The 21,274-nt window shown below is 43.9% G+C and overlaps 1 protein-coding gene across 1 annotated transcript in view; it reads right to left on the bottom strand.

The window, feature by feature from the left end:
• Positions 1–13,911: 13,911 nt before the first annotated feature.
• CACNG3 (calcium voltage-gated channel auxiliary subunit gamma 3) overlaps positions 13,912–21,274 on the bottom strand; it is a 123,518-nt gene continuing 116,155 nt past the window's right edge. The window contains exons 3-4 of the mRNA XM_040356514.1: positions 18,177–18,317; positions 13,912–15,788 (exon numbers count right to left, since the gene is read on the bottom strand). Of these exons, the coding sequence (XP_040212448.1) occupies positions 15,277–15,788; positions 18,177–18,317 (653 nt within the window). The 3' untranslated portion in view covers positions 13,912–15,276. The remainder of the gene's footprint in view (positions 15,789–18,176; positions 18,318–21,274) is intronic.

Raw genomic sequence — 21,274 nt, 5'->3', positions numbered from 1 at the left:
CCCCATTCATGTTACGTCATTACAGCATAGCCAATCAAGATGGCCAAGTATCCCAAACCTGGATGAAAATATTGGCACCAGCAAGGGGCTCGCAGATGTCACATTGCTGGAGGGAAGGGTGTGTATAGTTCCACTTTAAGAAACACATGGCATAGGAGATCACCCTAAACTGGGCCTAATGAGAAGAAAAGAGAGACAGATGTGAGTATAATAAAGAATATTTGGCAAGTGGCCTCACCACATCCATCACACTATCTGCAAATTACTTTCAGGTGAACAATAAACTACTTTTGTTGTCTGGTGTAATGCAATTGTAAATTCTAATGGCTTAGAAGCCAAATACAAGGCTATAAGAAAGTTATATAACAAACAAACGCAATATCCTGACACTGTTACATAGGAGAACGGTGTTAGATGTGTAGTAAGGAGCACTGAGTACTAAGGTTTGTCTAATTTAGAATGTATTTTGGGTTTAGGTAGCCAATCAATCACAAGACCCTGACACTGTCACATGGCAAAGGGGTCTTGGATGTGTATTAAGGAACACATAATACCAACATTTGCCTCACCTAGAATGTCTTTTAGGTTTAAGAGGCCAATCACAAGTTCATCAAACTGTCATATGCTAGGAAGGTCTTAATATGTAGCAAGGAGGGCCTAATACAAATGTTTGTCTCATTTAGAACATCTTTTGGGTTAAAGTGGCCAATCACAAGGCCCAACACTGTCACATGGCAGAAGGATCTTGGACATGTAGTAAAGAGCGCCTAGTAGACATGTGCATTGGTTTTCGTTAGAATGCATTTTCGTCCGAAAATCAGGTTTTTCCGTTATCGTTTTAACAAACGATAACGAAAGTGCAAGAGACGAAAACCGAAAGATCCGACATAAAAAATGCTTTATTTTCGTTTTCGTTGCGGTAAAAATTCGATATAGAGAGATTTGACATTATAGGGAAAAGATTCGACATCATAGAAAAAAGATTCGACATTATAGAGAAAAGATTCGACACTATAGAAATAATAGATTCGAAATTACAGAGAATAGATTTTGATTTATGAGAAAATAGATTTGACATTATAGAGAATAGATTTGACATTATTACTAGTCATACAACATTAGAATTCATGTAGGCGGAATATTCGAACGGAAATGTACGATTCGACGTAAAGATTCAACGTTCCGTCGAATATTTTTTGACCATTAGCCAGAAACCAACAAAGATTCGACGTTCCGGCGAATATTCTTTTGACCATTGGACAGAAACCAAGTATTATTGGATTTTCGGACGAAAGCTATTCCCCAACGAAAAACAAAATAAATCAAAACGATTTTCGGGAGTAACTAAATAAATGTATTTTCCAAACGAAAACGAAAAAACAAAACAAAATATTCCAGTCTGCACATGTCTAGCGCCTAGTACAAATATTTGTCTCACTTAAACCAAAAGGACATTGGCCAATCGCAAGGCCCTGACACTGTCACATGGGAGAAGGGTCTTGGATGTGTAGTTTCGATATGTAGTAAGGAGCACCTAGTGGCCAATCGCAAGGCACTAACACTGTCACATAGGAGAGGGGTCTTTATGTGTAGTAAGGAGCACCTAGTACAAATGTTGGTCTCATTTAGAAAGTATTTTGGGTTTAAATGACCAAATGCAATGTCCTGACACTGTTACATAGGAGAATGGTGTTAGATGTGTAGTATGGAGCAAATAGTACTAAGGTTTATCTAATTTAGAACGTATTTTGGGTTAAGATAGCCAACTACAAGGCCCTGGCACTGTCACATGGGAGAAGGGTCTTGGATGTGTAGTAAGGAACACCTAGCACCGATGTTTGCCTCACCTAGAATGTCTTTTGGGTTTAAGTGGCCAATCACAAGGTCCTAAAACGGTCATACGCTGGAAAGGTCCAGTAGCTGATTAAGCACTTTGTGTGAAACGCGTCTGCTGAACAGTGCGGATCCCTCATGTGTCATGTTTTTTTAAACCTTTGACTCTACAATAAACCAAACATTTTTCTTCATCTCTGGATGTGCTGCTTTTTCTCTTTGTTGCAAGGTCCAGCAGCTGCCAGCATCAGAGTTTTACAGGCTGTTGACAGTGGGGCTGGATGGTGCACCTGTGCCTTACGTCTGAACCTAAACCTCGGACTTAGCACTCGTTTGCACTTACTTCAAAACATGGCTTCGGACCAGTGTTGCCAACCTACCAAATTGAAATTTATTTGCACGACACACGAAATTTACTGGCGCAGACACGTTTTTACTGGCATTTCACAAAAGTTACTAAATTACATTTTAGGCGCACATTTCAGTATTTAGGCTACAAACAAGTACGCTAGGCAACTAGCAATGTGATTTAAGGTAGATATTAAGGTAAAAAAACATATTTTTGTTATTTTCGATATAATACTGTAAGGGCAAATTATTTAGTCACATCAACACCCTGCCTCCATCCCCCTCTGCCACCAACACCCCCTGCCTTCACCCCCCCTCTGCGGTGCCACAATCTCCCCCTGCCTCCAATCTCCCCCAGGCCCCCTGCCTCCAATCACCCCCTGCCTCCATCGTCCCCTGCCTCCATCCCCCTCTGCGGTGCCACCAACAACCCCTGTCTCCATCCCCCACCCTCTGCGGTGCCACCAACACCCCCTGCCTCCAATCACCCCCTGCCACTAACACCCCCTGCCTCCAATCTCCCCCTGCCTCCATTCCCCTCTGCGGTGCCACCGCAGCCATCATCACCCCCTGCCTCCAATCACCCCCTGCCTCCAATCTCCGTGCACAGTTCCAAGCCAAACTGATCTCGGCTATTTTAACTGGCACATACCCGCAACCACGGATATTTACGAACAGGGGAAAAAAAATGCCAGTTTTTAAGAACTGTCCGTAAAAATACGGACGGTTGGCAACACTGCTTCGGACACACTTTTTTTAAAACTCCCCGAATGCCAGTCAAAGCCTCTGTCACTAAATAAAATTGTTAGCTTATAGTCCTGTATACACCTTGCTTTTGCTTTGCTTTGTTTCAAAAATTATACCCCATGTCGCTTTAGTGTTGCTTCAAAGCCTCCATAAAAGTCTATGATAAAGTTCGCTTGAAGCACCTGCAGTTTCTCAGAGGCTTTAATTCAGCTTTAAGTTCGCTTTGTTTTGAAGAAATTTAAAGTATGAGATATCAACACACAGTGCATCTACCAAGCTTCATTAAAGCTTCAAAAAAACATAATTGAAGCTCTACCGAAGCATCAAAAACACATAAAAAAAGCAAGTTGAAGTGGTAGATGCTTTAATGTGTGTTGCGGTTAAGAAAGTGTAAATGAGCCCTTAGAGATTCTACTAAATACGTTACATAGTACAGTAAATGCTGAATTTAGGCCATGCACTTGAGATTCACCTTTGGCTCCATACTCTGTCTGCTTTGATGTCAAGAAAGACAGTACCTAGGTGCATACTTCTCTTTTATTGAAATAATGGAATCCAGCAAACAGTTTTGAAAGCAGCTGAATCCAAACACGAAGCGGAAAAAAAAAAAAATCTTGTTTTGTACGAGGCAAATGATGCATTTATCTCCCTGAATGGCAAGGAGACCGGCTTCCTCTTTGAACGTCTCTTGATGAGTTCCTGCTATTACGGCGTGTTTCAGGATCTTGGCTGCCTTGTGTTATTGGCTGGGGGAAACAAGATGCTGAATATCGCTTGTCAAAGTAGATTTCCTTTCTAATCACAGCAGCTGCAGGAGAGAGACATGTTCATTGCTGTATTGTCAGGCGGCTTGATGTCGTGTGCCAAGGACAATGCCAAAATGGAAGCCAGGGAGACAAGTAGCGGTGTCAAAAATTAACACGTTTGTCAATGTGTCTGTGGGAAGCTTTAACTCAGATGTTTCCCTTTCCACAGATCAACCAATCAGATTATTCATAAAGGGCCAGTGCGCTGAAAAAAAGATTTTGGCTGTTGGTGAAATCTGGTGGCTTGTATTCAACACCAGTCTTTATGTATGTCCTGCATGCTCAAACAGTGAGATCCCCCTGCCATAGATCCCAACGTAACCCCTTCCTGCTTGGCCCCAGCACCCCTTTAACTGGGCTAATAAACCCTATGGTACAGGCAGGGGAGGGCTGGGCTGGGGGGCAGGGGGGCAATTGCCTTCCAGGCCGCCCTAACTTATGTACAAAATGGGCAGCAGCCGCTGCCCGCTACCGTTTTCTTTTTTATTCTGGTCTAGGAAGTCGGGCCAGGGGCATGGCCACAGTGGCCGACCACTAGTTGCATTCCTGAAGTTGTAGTCCACGCTCAAGCTCCTGGTGGGTGGAAAACCGAGCAGTGCAAAGGAAACTACAACTCCCTGGGACCGGATTCTTGGAAGCAGGGAGAGGTAGGGTGTGCCAGGGAGTCGGAACGCAGGGCTACAGGGCTGGGCGCTGGCTGCAACTTGACCCCAGGACCAGGAGCATTACCCCCCCAGGAGGGTGCAAGGACTTGCCGAGCTGAGATCACCGAGGTGAGATACCCTGACACCCCTAGCTGACCCCCCATCTCCCCCCCATACACCCTAGGTAACCTGCCCCAGCTGCACTGATGGACACTGGTGAGGCCGCATTGAAAAACCAGGTGGGCCATGGATGGGGAGCTGATTTGGTGGTTCAATGGGCCACTTGACTCGACTTGCCCCTCAGGCCTAAGGCTGCCAGCCCTCCCCTGGGTACAGGAAGGTCTGTCTGATCACATGACCACTGTGATTGGCTGTTACAATGGTCACACGATCAGGAGTCAGTACTGCCAGCTCCTGATCATTACCAGAGATCAGGATCCGTCTTTAACCACTTAAGCCCCGGACCATTTTGTTGCTAAATGACCGGGCCACTTTTTGCGATTCGGCACTGCGTCGCTTTAACTGACAATTGCGCGGTCGTGTGACGTGGCTCCCAAACAAAATTGACGTCCTTTCTTTTGGTGGTATTTGATCACCTCTGCGGTTTTTATTTTTTGTGTTATAAACAAAAATAGAGCGACAATTTTGAAAAAAAAAAGTTGTACTTTTTGCTATAATAAATATCCCCCAAAAATATATAAAAAATACATTTTTTCCTCAGTGTAGGCCGATACGTATTCTTCTACATATTTTTGGTAAAAAAAATTGCAATACGCGTTTATTGATTGGTTTGCGCAAAAGTTATAGGGCCAGATCCACAAAGAAGTTACGTCGGCGTATCTATTGATACGCCGTGTAATTTCTAAGATGCTCCGGCGTATCTTTGTTTTGTATCCACAAAACAAGATACGCCTGAATGTGGGCTAGATCCGACTGACGTACGTCTTAGTACGCCGTCGGATCTTAGGTGCATATTTACGCTGGGCGCTAGGTGGCGCTTCCGTTGATTTCCGCGTAGAGTATGCAAATTAGCTAAATACGCCGATTCTCAGAACGTATGTCCGCCCAGCGCATTTTTTTACGTCGTTTTAGTAAGGCTTTTTTTGGCGTAACGTTACCCCTGCTCTATGAGGCGTACGCAATGTTAAGTATGGACGTCGGGCCAGTGTCGAATTTTCCGTTGTTTGCGTAAAGCGTTCGCGAATAGGGCTTTGCGTAAATTACGTTCACGTCGAAAGCATTGACTATTTGTGACGTGATTTCGAGCATGCGCACTGGGATACCCCCACGGACGGCGCATGCGCCGTTCCCAAAAAACGTCATTTACGTGGGGTCAAGTTGAATTAACATAAAACACGCCCACATCTTAGTCATTTGAATTCCGCGCCCTTACGCCGACACATTTACACTACGCCGCCGGCGCAAATTCTTTGTGGATACGGAAACTACGCTGTAAGTTACGGCGCCGTAGTGTATCTGAGATACGCTACGCCTGCCTTAAAGATAGGCAGATCTTTGTGGATCCGGGCCGTAGCGTTTACAAAATAGGGGATAGTTTTATAGCATTTTTATTAATATTTTTTTTTATATATATATGTGGGAAAAAAAGATATCGTATTTGGGTACAACTTTGCACGACCGCGCAATTGTCAATTAAAATGTTGCAGTGCCGTATCGCAAAAAATGGCCCGGTCATGAAGGGGGGTAAATCTTCTGGAGGTCAAGTGGTTAAATAACAAATTATTGTCAAAATTAGCTGACTCTCTATTGTACAAATTGTTCTCTTCGTTTACAGATAGAATTTTGCTGCGAAGCGTGCAGTACACAGGCTGCCGGCATGAAGAATCAAATAGCTCAGAGCAATTAAGAAGGACTTGGAAGGAAAATCTCAGCTGAGCCGGTGTTTTTCGGCGATGATTGAGAACGAGATCTCAGGGGTAGAAGTTAGAGAGATAAACAGCTGGCCCCCCAAAACAATCCAGAAACAGGGGCTGTGGGAAAAGAGCTGCTCTGATCACAAGACACATAAAAAAAAAAAGAAGAAAATCCTCACAGCTTTCATAAGTAAATATAGCTGGGACAACACAACGATGCCACTGATAAATAAAAATCACGCTATTGTTATCTTGCACAATGACATGTTTGCAGCTGACAGCTATCAAGCGTAAATGCATGACGAAAAGCAGCGAAAATGCGGAGCGGAGGATTATTTCACAAGAAGTGAAAAAAAAAAACAGGGAGGCATAAGTGACTCCTAAAGCGTCACCACATGCTTTAATAGGTACTTTATAACTACTAATAATATAATTTTATGACAAGTAATTGTTATGCTTTTGAATTTTATATGAGTATGTAGAAATATATCTATATACACTACATTGTCAAAAGTATTGTGACGCCTGCCTTTACACGCACATGAACTTTAATGGCAGACCAGTCTTAACTACTTGCCGACCAGCCGCCGTCATTCTACGGCGGCAGGTCGGCTCTCCTGGGCGAGAGCACATAGTATAACGTCGGCTCTTAGAGCGGCCACTAGGGGCCCCCGACTCCCGTGCGTGTGCCGCCGTAACTTAGGAGGCAAGTGCTTTGTGAATGCAGCACTTGCCTCTCTGACTTACAGCGGCGTAGCGTAAATACGATACGCTACGCCGGCTGAAACATACGCCGCCCTACGTGAATCCAGCTATAAGCCTGGGATGCCATTAAAGTTCATGTGCATGTAAAGGCAGGTGTCCCAATACTTTTGGTAATATAGTGTATCTGTTAAAGCTGAATTCTGGATATGGACTTTATTGCATAGTTTCCCTGCTCCAGGTGGACCATTGTAAGTAGTACAGTTGTGCTCATAAGTTTACATACTCTGGCAGAATTTATGATTTCTTAGCCATTTTTCAGAGAATATGAACGATAACACAAAAACTTGTTTGGCTGAAGCCATTTATTATCAATCAACTGCGTTTACTTTTTTAATATTATGATGACAACAGAAACTACCCAAATGACCCTGATCAAAAGTTTACATACCCCAGTTCTTAATACTGTGTATTACCCCTTTAACATCAATGACAACCAGAATGCTTTTGTGATATTTGTGGATGAGGCTCTTTCTCTTCTCAGATGGTAAATCTGCCCATTCCTCTTGGCAAAAAGCCTCCATTTCCTGTAAATTCCTGGGCTGTCTTGCATGAAATGCATGTTTGAGATCTCCCCAGAGTGGCTCAATGACATTGAGGTCAGGAGACTGAGATGGCCACTCCAGAACCTTCACTTTATTCTGCTCTAGCCAATGACAGGCCAACTTGGCCTTGTGTTTTGGATCATTGTCATGTTGGAATGTCCAAATACGTCCCATGCACAGCTTCCTGGCTGATGAAGGCAAATGTTCCTCCAGTATTTTTGACCAAATTTCCTGTGACTTTGTAGCTCACACATCCCCAAAACATCAGCAATCCACCTCCGTGTTTCACAGTAGGAATGGTGTACCTTTCATCATAGGCCTTGTTGACTCTTCTCCAAATGTAGTGTATATGGTTGTGGCCAAAAAGCTACATTTTGGTCTCATCACTCCAAATGACTTTGTGCCAGAAGGTTTGAGGCTTGTCTCTGTGCTGTTTGACGTATTGTATTGAAACAGCCATACCACGTTTTCAAAGAGTCCTGTATTTCACCTGAAGTTATGTGTGGGTTTTTCTTTGCATCCCGAACAATTTTCCTGGCAGTTGTGGCTAATATTTTAGTTGGTCTACCTGACCATGGTTTGGTTTCAACAAAACCCCTCATTTTCCACTTCTTGATTAGAGTTTGAACACTGCTGGTTGGGATTCTCAGTTCCTTGGATATCTTTTTATACCCAATTCCTGTTTTATACAGTTCAACTACCTTTTCAAGCAGATCCTTTGACAATTCTTTTGCTTTCCGTGACTCAGAATCCAGAAACGTCAGTGCAGCACTGGATGAAAAATGCAAGGGTCTGTCAGGAGTCCAGAAACTAATTGACCTTTTATAAACACACCCACTAATTACAAGCATACAGATCACAGGTGAGGATGGTTACCTTTAATAGCCATTAAAACCCCTTTGTGTCAACTTGTGTGGATGTTATCAGGACAAAATCACCAGGGTATGTAAACTTTTGATCAGGGTCATTTGGGTAGTTTCTGTTGCCATTATGATTTAAACCAGGGGTGCCCAACCTTTTAAAGAGCGAGGGCCACTTAAGCAACTTGGTTACCAGTCGAGGGCCACAATGAGCGGAGCGGGCGAATGGCAGGTCAGGGCTACTCTATAGGCCCTCTGATCTGCCTAGATCAGGGGTCTCCAAACTTTCTAAACAAAGGGCCAGTCTACTGTCCCTCAGACTTTAGGAGGGCCGGACTGTGGCCATTGGAAGTAGAAAAGGTCCCGGTGTCTGTGGGAAAAAACAATGCCCCATCTTTGGTGTCAGTAGAAGGAATTGTGCCCAATCATTGGTGTTAGTGGGAGGAATTGCACCCCTTCTTATATACCATTGGAAGGAATTGTTGTGTTCCATCACTGGTGTAATTGGAAGAAATGATGTCCAATCAATGATGTAATTGGGCCCTATTGTTGGTGTCATTGAGAGAAATTGTGCCCCATCATTGGGAGAAATTGTGCCCCATCATTTGTGTCATTGGGAGGAATTATGCCCCATTTTTTGTATCAGTGGTTGAAATAGTACCTCAAGGGCCAGATAAAAGCAAGCAAAGGGCCACATCTGGCCCCCGGGCCACAGTTTGGAGACCACTGGCCTAGATGAAAGGGGACAAACTCCTTTCTGTTTTTCGGATTGGAGGTAGGTTGGCGTAAACAGACATCTGTCGCTCTATAGAGGCGAATTGAGGGTCCCATTTGGTTGGGCTGACCCTGTAAAAAGGGCCCAAGACTCCTTTCACACTGATGTGCTGCGGTTTACCCACACTGCGGGTGCAGCGTGGTGCACCTGTGTCTATCCTACGGGTTAGCTGAATTTTGCCATAGACTCCGCCTGTGGTAAAAGCCGGCGCTGTAGAGGAAGCATCGTCTTATGGGGCTCCGCTCCGCAGCCACTTTCTTTCCTCTACCACCAGCTTCATTCGCAACACTGATTCTGTGGTATGGCGGGTCGGCAACCTGCGATCTGGGCTTGCCAACCCACCATTCCAGAGCAGGAGGTCGCAGGCCATATCAGAGGGCTCCGTGGGCCACTGGTTGGCCACCCCTAATTTAAACAGAGTAAACACTGTTGATTGATAATAAATGGCTTCAGCCAAACACTAACCATGAGTGAAATAAATGTTTTTGTGTTATCAAAGTCAAGAAATCATAAATTCTGCCAGGGTATGTAAACTTATGAGCACAACTGTATATATATATATATATATATATATATATATATATATATATACTTTTTAAAATTGTATTACCTGCCAAAATATTCCTATTCAGCCAAGGATGCCGATGTTTTTTTTAAAGCACTTTGGAAAGTATTTTTTAACATTTTTAATATATAACAGACTGTTGTGATTTTTCGACATGACATCCTCTGCTTGGAAGGCAATGCTTCTGTTTCTGAATGTGCCACTTATCTAACTACAGCAGTAACCTGTACAGAATGAATTAATTGATGTTGAAAAATCCTTGTCAACAATTCATTCTAATTAGGTAACTGTATTAGAAAGATAAGTGTGAGACTCAAGAGCAGAACATATGCAGGATTAGGAAGAACTGGAGAACAATTCCAGCCAAAACTTTTTTTTTTATAAGATAAAGTGGTAAAAGGGTTAGAAATTCTCCCAGCTTGTGTTTTTCTATTGAAGAGATTTATCTTCATTTTTTTTTCTGTGACCCCAGGACAAACAGGGAGCAAGTGTCACCAGCACAACAGGACACATACAGTAATAGAAACAATTCAACCATTCCCTCCTCTACTAAATTCATTTAAAAAGCAGCTATATAGCCTTACCACCGACATACTTCTGTCTCTGTCCCCCATGGAGAGATATCACATAAAATCCACAGGCACTTTCACATGGGGATAAGGAGTAAAGAAATTTCCCCAACATGGGCACAACTGACAGAGGTTCTGACCCTTTTAATACAGCGTGCTGCAAAGATTGAAGACTCAGAGAACATTATTGGTTTTCCGGGGAAAGAGCACTGCAGTATCTTTCCTTTGAGACTATCCCTCTTTAAATGAAAGCTCACATTACACACAGAAGCAATGAGTCAGAGAAGTCACCTTCTGCAGTGGCTGTCAACTTCTAGCAGTTTATGATCTCCAGGGATTACATGAGTGCATTGTTGCATAGAAGCAAAGATGCCTAATGTAAACATGCCATTGTTTACATTGACTGAGCCTGCAATGACAGCTCTCAGAGCACTGAGAAAGAAAAGGTAGAAGTAGGAGATTGTATTTGCAAAGTTCTTTTGTTTACTTGAAAATATTAAATGAGCAAAAGTGTTTTAGATGTCCAGCCATGCCACACTGGAAGTCAGAGACCTGTCTGTGCTTTCTGGCAGCAATGTCTGTGTAAGAAAGGGCATGCCAATAGACAAGATGGCTTCTCTGGATGAACTTCTGTGAACAGGCTAATACATGTTCCTGTTCGTGCTCTGAGAAATTGGGCACTTGCTAATACAAATGTGCATATCCATGTGTGCACTTGTGCAAGCGTGCATACATGTGCATGCCGGCACTTAAGTGCACTTGTGACAGATGTTGGCTCCAAATGGGCTATTTAAACTGGGCCAGTGCTTAGGATCAGTGCTGCTTTATCTTCAGCCTTCTTTGTATCATATGTTCCTGTGCTTCTGTATCCTGATTCCAGATGTTGACCTGGCTTGTCTTGACCACTTTCTGAACTCCGCCTGCACTGACCTCGGCTTGTCCCCTGACCTCTACTTTTGTCTGCTCCATTGGCTTCCAGACCCGGCTTGTATCCTGTCCTCGCTCCTACCAGTGCCGATCCATCTTCCCTTTGTATGACCCGGCCTGCCTGACCCAGCCACTCTGCCTGCTATGATCAGTACCCGCCTTCCACCCTGCAGTTCCGGCTGACCTACTATCTGCTTCCAGCAACCTTCTCAGCTGCCCGCAGTCACCCGTGCCAGCCTCAGTCTGCTGCCTACCAGCTTGCTTGCTTACCGGAGCCTTCTGACAACTTCAGCTGCCCAACGTAGATACCTGCCCTGCTGCTAGCAAGACATATAGGCACTCATGCCACTCTGTACTCCTGCACCACCTGAGCACACTATCATGGGCCCAGAGTCAGAGGTGTAAGAGAGGCCTCATCATATCAAGCTCTGCTACCTGGTATGTGATAGTCTGCATCATTGTTTCATTCAACATTTAGGTTTAGTTTACACTTGAGGTTGATTGGTGGTAAAAATAGGCCTTTGAGTCACAATTTTTTACCTCTTCCTGCCAACGCCTCCCTGCCCTTTAAGAGGTTCCAAATGCCAGGGGGCAGAAGCAAGCATTCCAATCATGTGACCGCTGTGATTGGCAGTCACATCACCAGAAAGCTTCCGATCGCAAGTATGTATAGCAGAGCTTTCCAGTACCCATCATTTACTTGCCAGGAGCGCGCACTTAGCACGTATATGTGTACCGGCAGTGGGTAGTAGTTAAGCTACAAAGGCAGTCAGACAGGAGTGTACATATGCTGTAGTCATGATGCTCTTCTTCAGCCAGGGAAAAATCTGTAAACAAATCTTTTTTTGTAGTTCATGGATAGAGTGTAGAACAAATGAAATGTTTGCAGGGGGTTTAGTTTTGTTATTTGTGTCCCACAGAGGAAATATCCCTTCAATTCCTATCCTATACACACAACAGGAAGTGAGAGGAAATCGATCCTCTCTTAGCTGTCACCGAAACAGGTATTCCCATTGTAAAATGTTCCCTTTTTTCCTATTTCCGTAACAACTCACAACTTCAGATTATCCTTGCTTTCATTACCTGTGATGATGGTCACCGGGGTAGAGATAGAGAGCGTTACTCTCCGGCAATGTAACCTAACAGGGGTTCCTACCCTTCATCACTCCATCCAAAATTCCAAATCTGAAGATAATCTGCTTATATTTAACCTCTTCCTTGGAGCCCAGATCACCCTGAATCCACCACACCCTGTGATTAGATGGTGAAATGAGATGCATTCGAGCTCAGCTGATCTCTGAACTCTGAACTCTGCACTCTGTATGTAGCGTAATCCTGAACTTTGCACTCTGTACATAAGCGTAATCCTGAACCCTACATTCTGTATATAGCACACCTCTAAACTCTGCACCCTGCATGTAGCGTAATTCTGAACTCTGCACTCTGTATGTAGCGTAACTTTGAACTCTGCACTCTGTACAAAGTGCACCCCTGAACTCTGCATTATGTACGCAGCGTAATCCTGAACTCTGCCCTCTGTACGCAGCCAAACCCTGAACCCTTTACTCTATATGTAGCGCACCCCACAACTGGTCTTTTTAGAGCAAACATACTGCTGATGTAGCCCAAGATCAAATTGAGTTTGAAACCCCTGCTCTGGAGGTTTCAATTCCCCATAGTAGACACTGCTACTCCAGTAAGCTCCACTAGCTTTTGGGTCCAGTGCCAAGTAGCTGTCCTGCTTCATTGTGAACCCAGGAGGTCCCATGCTTGGCAGAGGCACCATTTAGAGATCACGTTGAATTTTCTCAATGCAAAGCATTTTCGACTTGAATGCATTGGAGGGGTGGGGCTGTGGCATCACACTCTTTACCTCATTCAATCAGGGAATTCTCTGCATTTTTTCAGAAAATGCAAAGCATTCTCAGAAGGGCATCCATGCCAAGTGGGCAACCTTCTTTGTTCACTACGCAGCAGGGCAGCCGGCCAGCCGCTCAGTTTGGTACCCAGAAGCAAGTGGAGATCACTGCAGTAGTGGTGTCTACTACACATATTTCCAGCTTCTAGAGCAGTGGTTTCCAAACTTTTCAAACAATGGGCCAGTTTATTGTCCTTCAGACTTGTAGAGGGCCGGATTGTGGCCAACACGGGCAGAAAATGTTATGGGCACGGCATGAGCGAGAATAAATATGGCCTAAGTTTTGGTGGTTAATAGGAGTACTGTCCCTATTAGGAGGAGGAATAGTATCCCCTCATTGGTATTGGTGGAAGAAATAGTGCCCCATTGTTGGTGTCAGTGGGAGGAATAGTGCCCCAAGGGCTAGATAAAGGCTAGCAAAGGGCCCTCGGGCCGCAGTTTGGAGACCCCTGTTCTAGAGGGATCTCACAGGCATGGTATATGCTTGATTACATTAGTCAAAGCTAGACCTATGTACCCAAAAATATCCATATCTGTAATTCTTCTTTAACTTTTTAAAAAAAAGGAATTTTCTTCTGAGGTTGATATTAAAGGACTGGGATATTTCCAGGGAAAAGGCTTCAGGGACAGATTTCCAAAGTTTGAAGCTGTCCCCGTAAATCAGGAACAGCAGGCATCTATGACTCCCCTTTTTTTCAGACTTTACATATCATAGCATTTTAAGGAATGAGACAGACATGGTTGCTATTATTTAATATAATTAGTTATTTAACCAAAAAAATATTAGCTTGTTGTTTTGAATGATTTTCTCCCAGTTCAGCGTTCAGTCCAATATTCCAGTAGGGATCTGCTTCATCCTTTTAAATCTTCTCCTGAAATCTGAATCGCACCCCTTGAATTTTAATGGAAGCTTATTTTGCAACTGAACAGTCTTGGATTAACCATTGCTCATCCGTACACAAGCAGCTCAATGTCAATAAATTCTTATCTAATTATTTAAAATGTACTAACTATATTGTTCTTTTTTTTTAAACTAATAACTGAGGAACAGACTTCGTCCCTCTTCTGGCAGTCTTGGTTTTGCTGTTGTTAAAAAGAATGATTGTGCTATCCAACCAAAATGCATCATTCTGCCGACCTTCGGAAAAAAGTTAAACAGAGCCGTTTGTTCTGCGTTCTCTGATTGGCTGAGACAGTCTTCATGAATACAGTGTACTTGTCACCTCCTCCACACCTGTCAAAACAGCACTTTAAATTCCTCTCCAAACTTGCGTGGGGGAGAGCACCTGGTATTAATATTCCGAGCACACAAGTTTCGTCCTACAGTTGTTGTTTTTAAAAATAAAAGAAATATGAATGTTAATAGCACAAGTCGTCAGACTTACCATAAGCGAATCTTGACTGTGTTAATTAATCCCCCAAATCAACATAATCTTTGCATATACTTCCACTTCTGCAAAATTCTTAATCTTTACCCAGTTCTCAATAAAGTCATCTAGAATATTAAGGGCTGTATTTAGCTGTACAATCATTAGCTTAATTATAACCAACTTTCGGAAAAAATATATATATTTGGTTTATACTGTATTGAAATTTGTTATTTTGTGCTAATCTAATAAGATTTTTTTCAGAACTTCACAGAAAAATACCCAGATTTGTATTGCATTTACTGCTTGGTTGGAATGGTTGTCAAAGCTACGATGCCTGTGCTAAACTGCACTTAACAATTCTAAAGAGTATACAGCCTAACCACCCTTAAGATTATATGCCTCCTAGTACTTCAGTGCACCTTCAAGACGTACCTAGAAAAGGCTTTCTATTTCATCCTAAAATAACAATCACTTAAATAACATATACAATCTCCATCTTTCTAAAGGTTGCTTTTGGAATGTTTCGTTACAAGTCATCAAGCCAGAATCGCGTGCCGATTTTGGCATTGTTCCGAACTGGAAGTCATGTGATTTGTGTGCTTTTATACATCTTGCCTCTCCATGGTTTGTGGTTCTATTATTAGGTTGTGTGTTAGAGCACCTCTGTGTTTTTCTGAGATACACTCCATGTTTAACTGTGCTGCAGGCCCCATAATTCTTTTGGTCACAAGCCTCAGACTGGTGTTGTGCGCCTGTTGGAAGGATTGTTATGTAGAGACTCTTTGTAGTCTTTAGGAATTGAGTTGTGAACTTGGAGAAAGTTGTGCTCCCTTTCAGAGTTTAGTAACGTACCAACAGTCATCTTGGTGGGATCCCGGGCTGTCAATGTATAGAGGGAAATGTCACTGGTGGGATTGAAACTTTTGCCAACGGGGGAAGGGTCCCTAGAACGGGGCTCAGTGGAACGAGAGCTGGAGCGCCGGCGGAAGCGATATCGGTAGCTGGGTATTCGGGTGAAGGCAGATTTCTTGAAGAGGTCAGAGTGGGATTTGGCTCTTATTTGCCGATGCTTTTCAATGAACATATGTACTGCTAGCACGCCAACCATCTCTGCAATAATAAAGGAAAGTGCTCCAAAATAAAAGGACCAGCCGTAGGAATAGTTGCTTTTCTTGGAGTCGCTTTGACCGGGGTCACCAGCGTTGGCTGAAATGTAGACAATTATTCCAATGATGTTGCTTAGCCCTGAAACAGAGAAAATATATTAAAATTACACTAAATGATATCCTTCTTCTCTAAAAATTATCTATACACATCCCCTGCATAAAGTGGTTCTAAAGCCTTGAAGTGATATATAAAGCCTTTCTTTTTTTGTTTAAAAATAACAAACATGTTATACTTACCTGCTCTGTGCAAAACCACCCAGATCCTCCTCTTCTCGGGTCTCCTCGCTGGCACTCCTGCCCCCTCCCTCCTGTGAAGTGCCCTCACAGCAAGCAGCTTGATATTGGGGCACCCGAGGCGCTGCTCTGTGTGTCTATTGAGACAACCCTTGAGAAAGTCACGTGATAATGACACAACGCGTCGGAAGGTGCTGAGTGACGTCACTTCCGGTTATGGCCGAAACGGAAGTTCGGATTCAACAGCGTTCAGCTGATGTGTGACCCCTTGGTCCCAAATACTTCTTGCTTTACTGCAATTTTACTGTAAGTCTGCACATGTTTTTTAATAAATATATCTTAATACGACACCATGAGGATTTTTTTTTCCTTAGCTCATTTGCAATGATCTGTGATACATTAGCTGACTGACTGAGAGATCACTCCTGCAGTTTGATGCTTATTGTCCTTTGGACTGGAGGTGAGGGGCCATTGCACATGGTGGTGGAGTGTATTTGTGTCTTTGGATCTAGCACTGGTTTGTGATCACTGACACTGGGATTTCTTCTGGAAGCACATTATTTCACCAATAAGAACTTTTTTGTGTTCACTATTTTATTTTGGCACTGGAATTTTTATATCCACTATTATTACATCAGATGTGTTTATTTAACGGCGCTTATTTCAACAAGCATGTTATACTTACCTGCTCTGTGCAGTGTTTTTTTTAGCAAGGAGCAGCCCAGATTGTCCTCTTCTCATGTCCCTCAACGGCAATCCTGACCCCTTCCTCTTGCTGAGTGCCCCCACAGCAAGCAGCTTGTTATGGGGGCACCCAAGCCAAGCCGCTGCTCTGTGTGTCCATTCATGTGTGTCCATTCAGACACAGAGCCGTGGCTCAGCCTCACCCTCTCTCTCTCCTCATTGGCTCACTGAAGTTTATTGACAGGAGCCAATGACACCCACTGCTGTTTCAGCCAATGTGCAGGGAGAGTCCTGGATAGCCGAGGCTCTCATGCAACATCGCTGGATCGAGATGGGACTCAGGTTAGTATAAGGGGGGCTACTGCACAGAAGTTTTTTTTTCATCTTGTTGCATAGAATACATTAAGATGTAAAAACAAATTCTGCCTTTAGAACCACTTTAAAGTGGAACTTTTCTCATAACAATTAATAAAAAATGATGGGGCAGATCCTCAAAGAAATTACGCCGGCGTATCAAGATCTTCAAGATTTCAAATTTTGCGCGTCGTATCTTTGTTTTGGTATTGACAAAACAAGATACGACGGCATCTGTGTTAGATCCGACAGGCGTACACCTTAGTACGCCGTCGGATCTTAGATGCAATTTTGGGGGGCACGTGATTGCCAGGTGTTTTTTCACCTTAATGCATAGGATGCATTAAGGTGAAAAAACACGAAGCTTTACAACCCCTTTAAGGTGAAAAACCTAGAGGGCCAGATTCTCGTAGAATCGGCGTAGTGTAAGCCATTTACACTACGCCACCGCAACTTACTGGAGCAAGTGCCGTATTCTCCAAGCACTTGCTCCGTAATTTGCGGCGGCGTAGTGTAAATGGCCTGGCGTATGGGCGCGTAATTCAAAGGGGGCGCCGATTGAACTACGCATGCGCCGGGCTGAAAAATAGCCCAGTGCGCATGCTCCAGCTCACGACGGAAAACGTCAATGACGCCGACGTGAGCGTCATTAACGTAAAGTCGTATTCAAGAACGACTTAGGAAAACAACGCAACCGACGGAAAAAGCCGACGCGGACCCGACGCCATACTTAACATGGCATACGGCGGACTGGCGTAAGGTTACCCCTCATATAGCAGGGGTAACCTTACGGAAACTACGTATGCGACGCAAATTCGTTCGGGAATCGGCGTATCAGGCTCATTTGCGGTCAGCGTTGTATTGCATTTAGGATCCGACGGTGTAAGTGACTTACACCAGTCGGATCCTAGCCTAATTCCGGCGTATCTTGTTTTGTGAATACAAAACAATGATACGCCGGCGGGAATTTCGAATTACGCCGGTGTATCAGTAGATACACCGGCGTAACTCTTTTGAGAATCTGGCCCAGAGACTTTACAACTCCTTTAATATATACATTGCCCTATTGCTGCTTGGCTTGCAGTACCTAGAACGTAAAATAAAAAGTATTTTTCCACATCTAAAATTTAAAATGTAAATTTTGTGCACATCTATTATATATCCCTTACTTTTTTAAGCCACTTCTGGAGCTTACCTGCTGAGACGAAGAAGATTCCTGCACTTAAGATCACATTGTGCTTATTTTTATAAAACTCACTGGCAGCCACACACAGTCCTCCAAAAAAGAGAAGACCCACACTAAGGATAGGGAAGATACTGGAAGCACGTACAGCACCTGAACGGAGAGGAAGACATGCGTTATTGATATAGTAAGGAAAGACGCTTTGAGTCTAATTGACGAATGTTTGTCTCTCTCTTTCCTCCTCATTGCACTAATGGCAGCATCAATGTGATGTGATTATTAGCTGGAAGAGACTTTCCAGTTGGTTACATGAACAATTGCCATTGTGTTCATAAAATACAATTTTCATTTTTTTTTTAAATCTCAGTGTTGTTCTCCAGCCTCTTTCAGCCACTTCCTGTCAAGCGATTTCTACAGCAATATTTGCCCTTCATTGCTTTGGCTTCCTGATAGTGACAATGGCTGACAATATACATTCAACAACCAGCACTTAGAAAATGTAATTTGTCCTTAAAAGCACATCACAATTTTCTCACAATGGTCTTCATCAAATAAAATGAGAGCCTCTTCATTCATGAATCAGAATAAATGTGTGATAAATACGCGTCCTGTCTCTGTTTCTCCTTTCTTCCATAAATGCATATTAATCTTCTTCCTTCTATACCTGCTGGTGACGCTCAAAAAAAACAAACATATAGGGGGGTTATTTACGAAAGGAAAATCCACTTTGCACTACAAGTGTAAATCTGAGGGGGACATGGAAGGAAAATAAAAAACAGTGGCCCGGATTCAGATAGCCTTTACGCCGGCGTATCTATTGATACGCCGCGTAAGTGCTACGAAGCGCCGGCGTATCTTCTTTCTGTATTCAGAAAGCAAGATACGCCAGAATTTTACTAAGATACGGCCGGCGTAATGCAGACGAGAGGATTGATCCGCGGATACGGTCCGCCGGAACGGATCCGCGGATAAATAATCTCGAGGATTTCCGCGGATTTGGATCCGATGGAGTGTACTCACCATCGGATCGAAATCCGCGCCGAAATCCCATCGCGATGACGTGTCGCGCCGTCGCCGCGATGACGTGTCGCGCCGTCGCCGCGATGATGACGCGGCGACGTGCGCGACGCTGTCATATAAGGATACCCACGCATGCGTCAAATCATTACGACGCATGCGAGGGAGGGAATCGGACGGATCGATCCGGTGAGTCTGTACAGACCACCGGATCGATCCGCTGAAGCCGATTCCAGCGGATAGATTTCTTAGCATGCTAAGAAATTTTTATCTGCTGAAAAAAATCAGCGGAAAAAGATACGCTGGGATGTACACACCAGCGGATCTATCCGCTGGAACTGATCCGCAGATCAATTCCAGCGGATAGATCCTCTTGTGTGTACGGGGCCTAAGGCTCTTACACCGTCGTATCTTAGGCTGCATATTTACGCTGGCCGCTAGGTGGCGCTTCCGTAGATTTCCGCGTAGAATATGCAAATTAGGTAGATACGCCAATTCAGAAACGTACATCTGCCCGGCGAATTTTTTTACGTTGTTTACGTTAGGCTTTTTCCGGCGTAAAGTTACCCTGCTATATGAGGGGTATCCTATGTTAAGTATGGACGTCGTTCCCACGTCGAATTTTTTAAATTTTACGCCGTTTGCGTAAGTCGTTCGCGAATAGGGCTGTACGTAAGTTACGTTCACGTCTAAAGCAATGAAGATTTGCGGCGTAATTTCGAGCATGCACACTGGGACTCGTGGGGTCACATGAAATTTAGATAAAACACGCCCACATCATCCAGATTTGAATTAGGCGGGCTTACGCCGGACCATCCTATACGTTACGCCGCCGTAACTTAGGGCGCAAGTTCTTTCTGAATACGGAACTTGTGCCCTATTTTACGGCGGCGTAACGTATCTGACATACGTTACGCCCCGCCGATAGATACTCCAATGTATCTGAATTTGGGCCAGTATTTTTGCTTGCACATGACTGGATGATAAAATCAGCAGAGCTTCCCCTCATTTCAAAGCTTCCCCTCAGATTTACAGCGACTGCACTTCCAAGTGCACTTTCATTGCAGAGTGGATTACCCTTTAGTAAATTAACCCCATTGCATCGTGCAGCTTAAAAATGTGTTACTGTCATTGCAAATGTAAACCAATTCTGTGTATAATGGGCCCCCTGAACCTAAAGTGCCCTGCCCCCCCCCAGGTCTAAATCTGGCTCTGGGACAAATGATTTGTTGATGCATGGCACTCGATCAAACAATTGAAATGTGAGCGCAATGTCACACGTGCCCACACACACAGTCATAGTTTGCTATGTGTGGTTTGCTTGAGCTGGCAAAATTATTTTTTGAAAAACAAAACAATATACCAGTCCAGATTTTTACACATGATGGCTGGCAAAATATTTCTTCCCAAAATACATTTATAGCGGAGTTCCGCCTAAGTCAGCAGCTACAAATACTGCACTTTTAAAATAAGGACACTTACCTGCTCAGGGCGCCCGCAATGTCGGCACCCGAAGCCGTTCTGTCCCTCGGTCGTCGGATGCTGCCGCCGCCATCTTTGGTAAGGGAATCAGGAAGTGAAGCCTTGCGGCTTCACAGCCTGGTTCCCTACTGTGCATGCGTGACTCGCGCTGCGCAATCTTACTGGTCCCTGCTGTCTTCTGGGACCTGGGTGTCTCCCAGTAGACAGCGGGGGGGACAGAGGAGGCAGCAGGTGTGGCGTAGATAGCCGCGGGTGGCTCGGCTATCCATGCCTGGAAGTGGGAGCAAAATACCTGTATTAGACAGGTATCTGATCCCCCCTCCCCCCTGAAAGGTGCCAAATGTGACACCTGAAGGGGGGAGGAAAGTAAGTTTTTTTTATTATACATTTTATATTATTTAATTATTATTTATACTGTATTATTTTATACATAATTTTTTAAATATTGTTTTAAATAATTTTTGTATAGAGGGAGGGCCTCTTCTGTCGGGGGGGGGGTCAATTGCCCCTCTTACCCCTTTATAAATCCAGTCCTTCTGTGACATCTCTTATGCCGCGTACACACCACTGGAATTTCCGACAAGAAAAATTTGATGTGAGATCAGATATTC

Source organism: Rana temporaria, chromosome 6, assembly GCF_905171775.1.
Source record: "Rana temporaria chromosome 6, aRanTem1.1, whole genome shotgun sequence".
NCBI classification, from domain to species: Eukaryota; Metazoa; Chordata; class Amphibia; order Anura; family Ranidae; genus Rana; species Rana temporaria.
The sequence above is the reverse complement of the archived record's forward strand: the minus strand, read 5'-3'. Positions and strand labels throughout refer to the sequence as shown.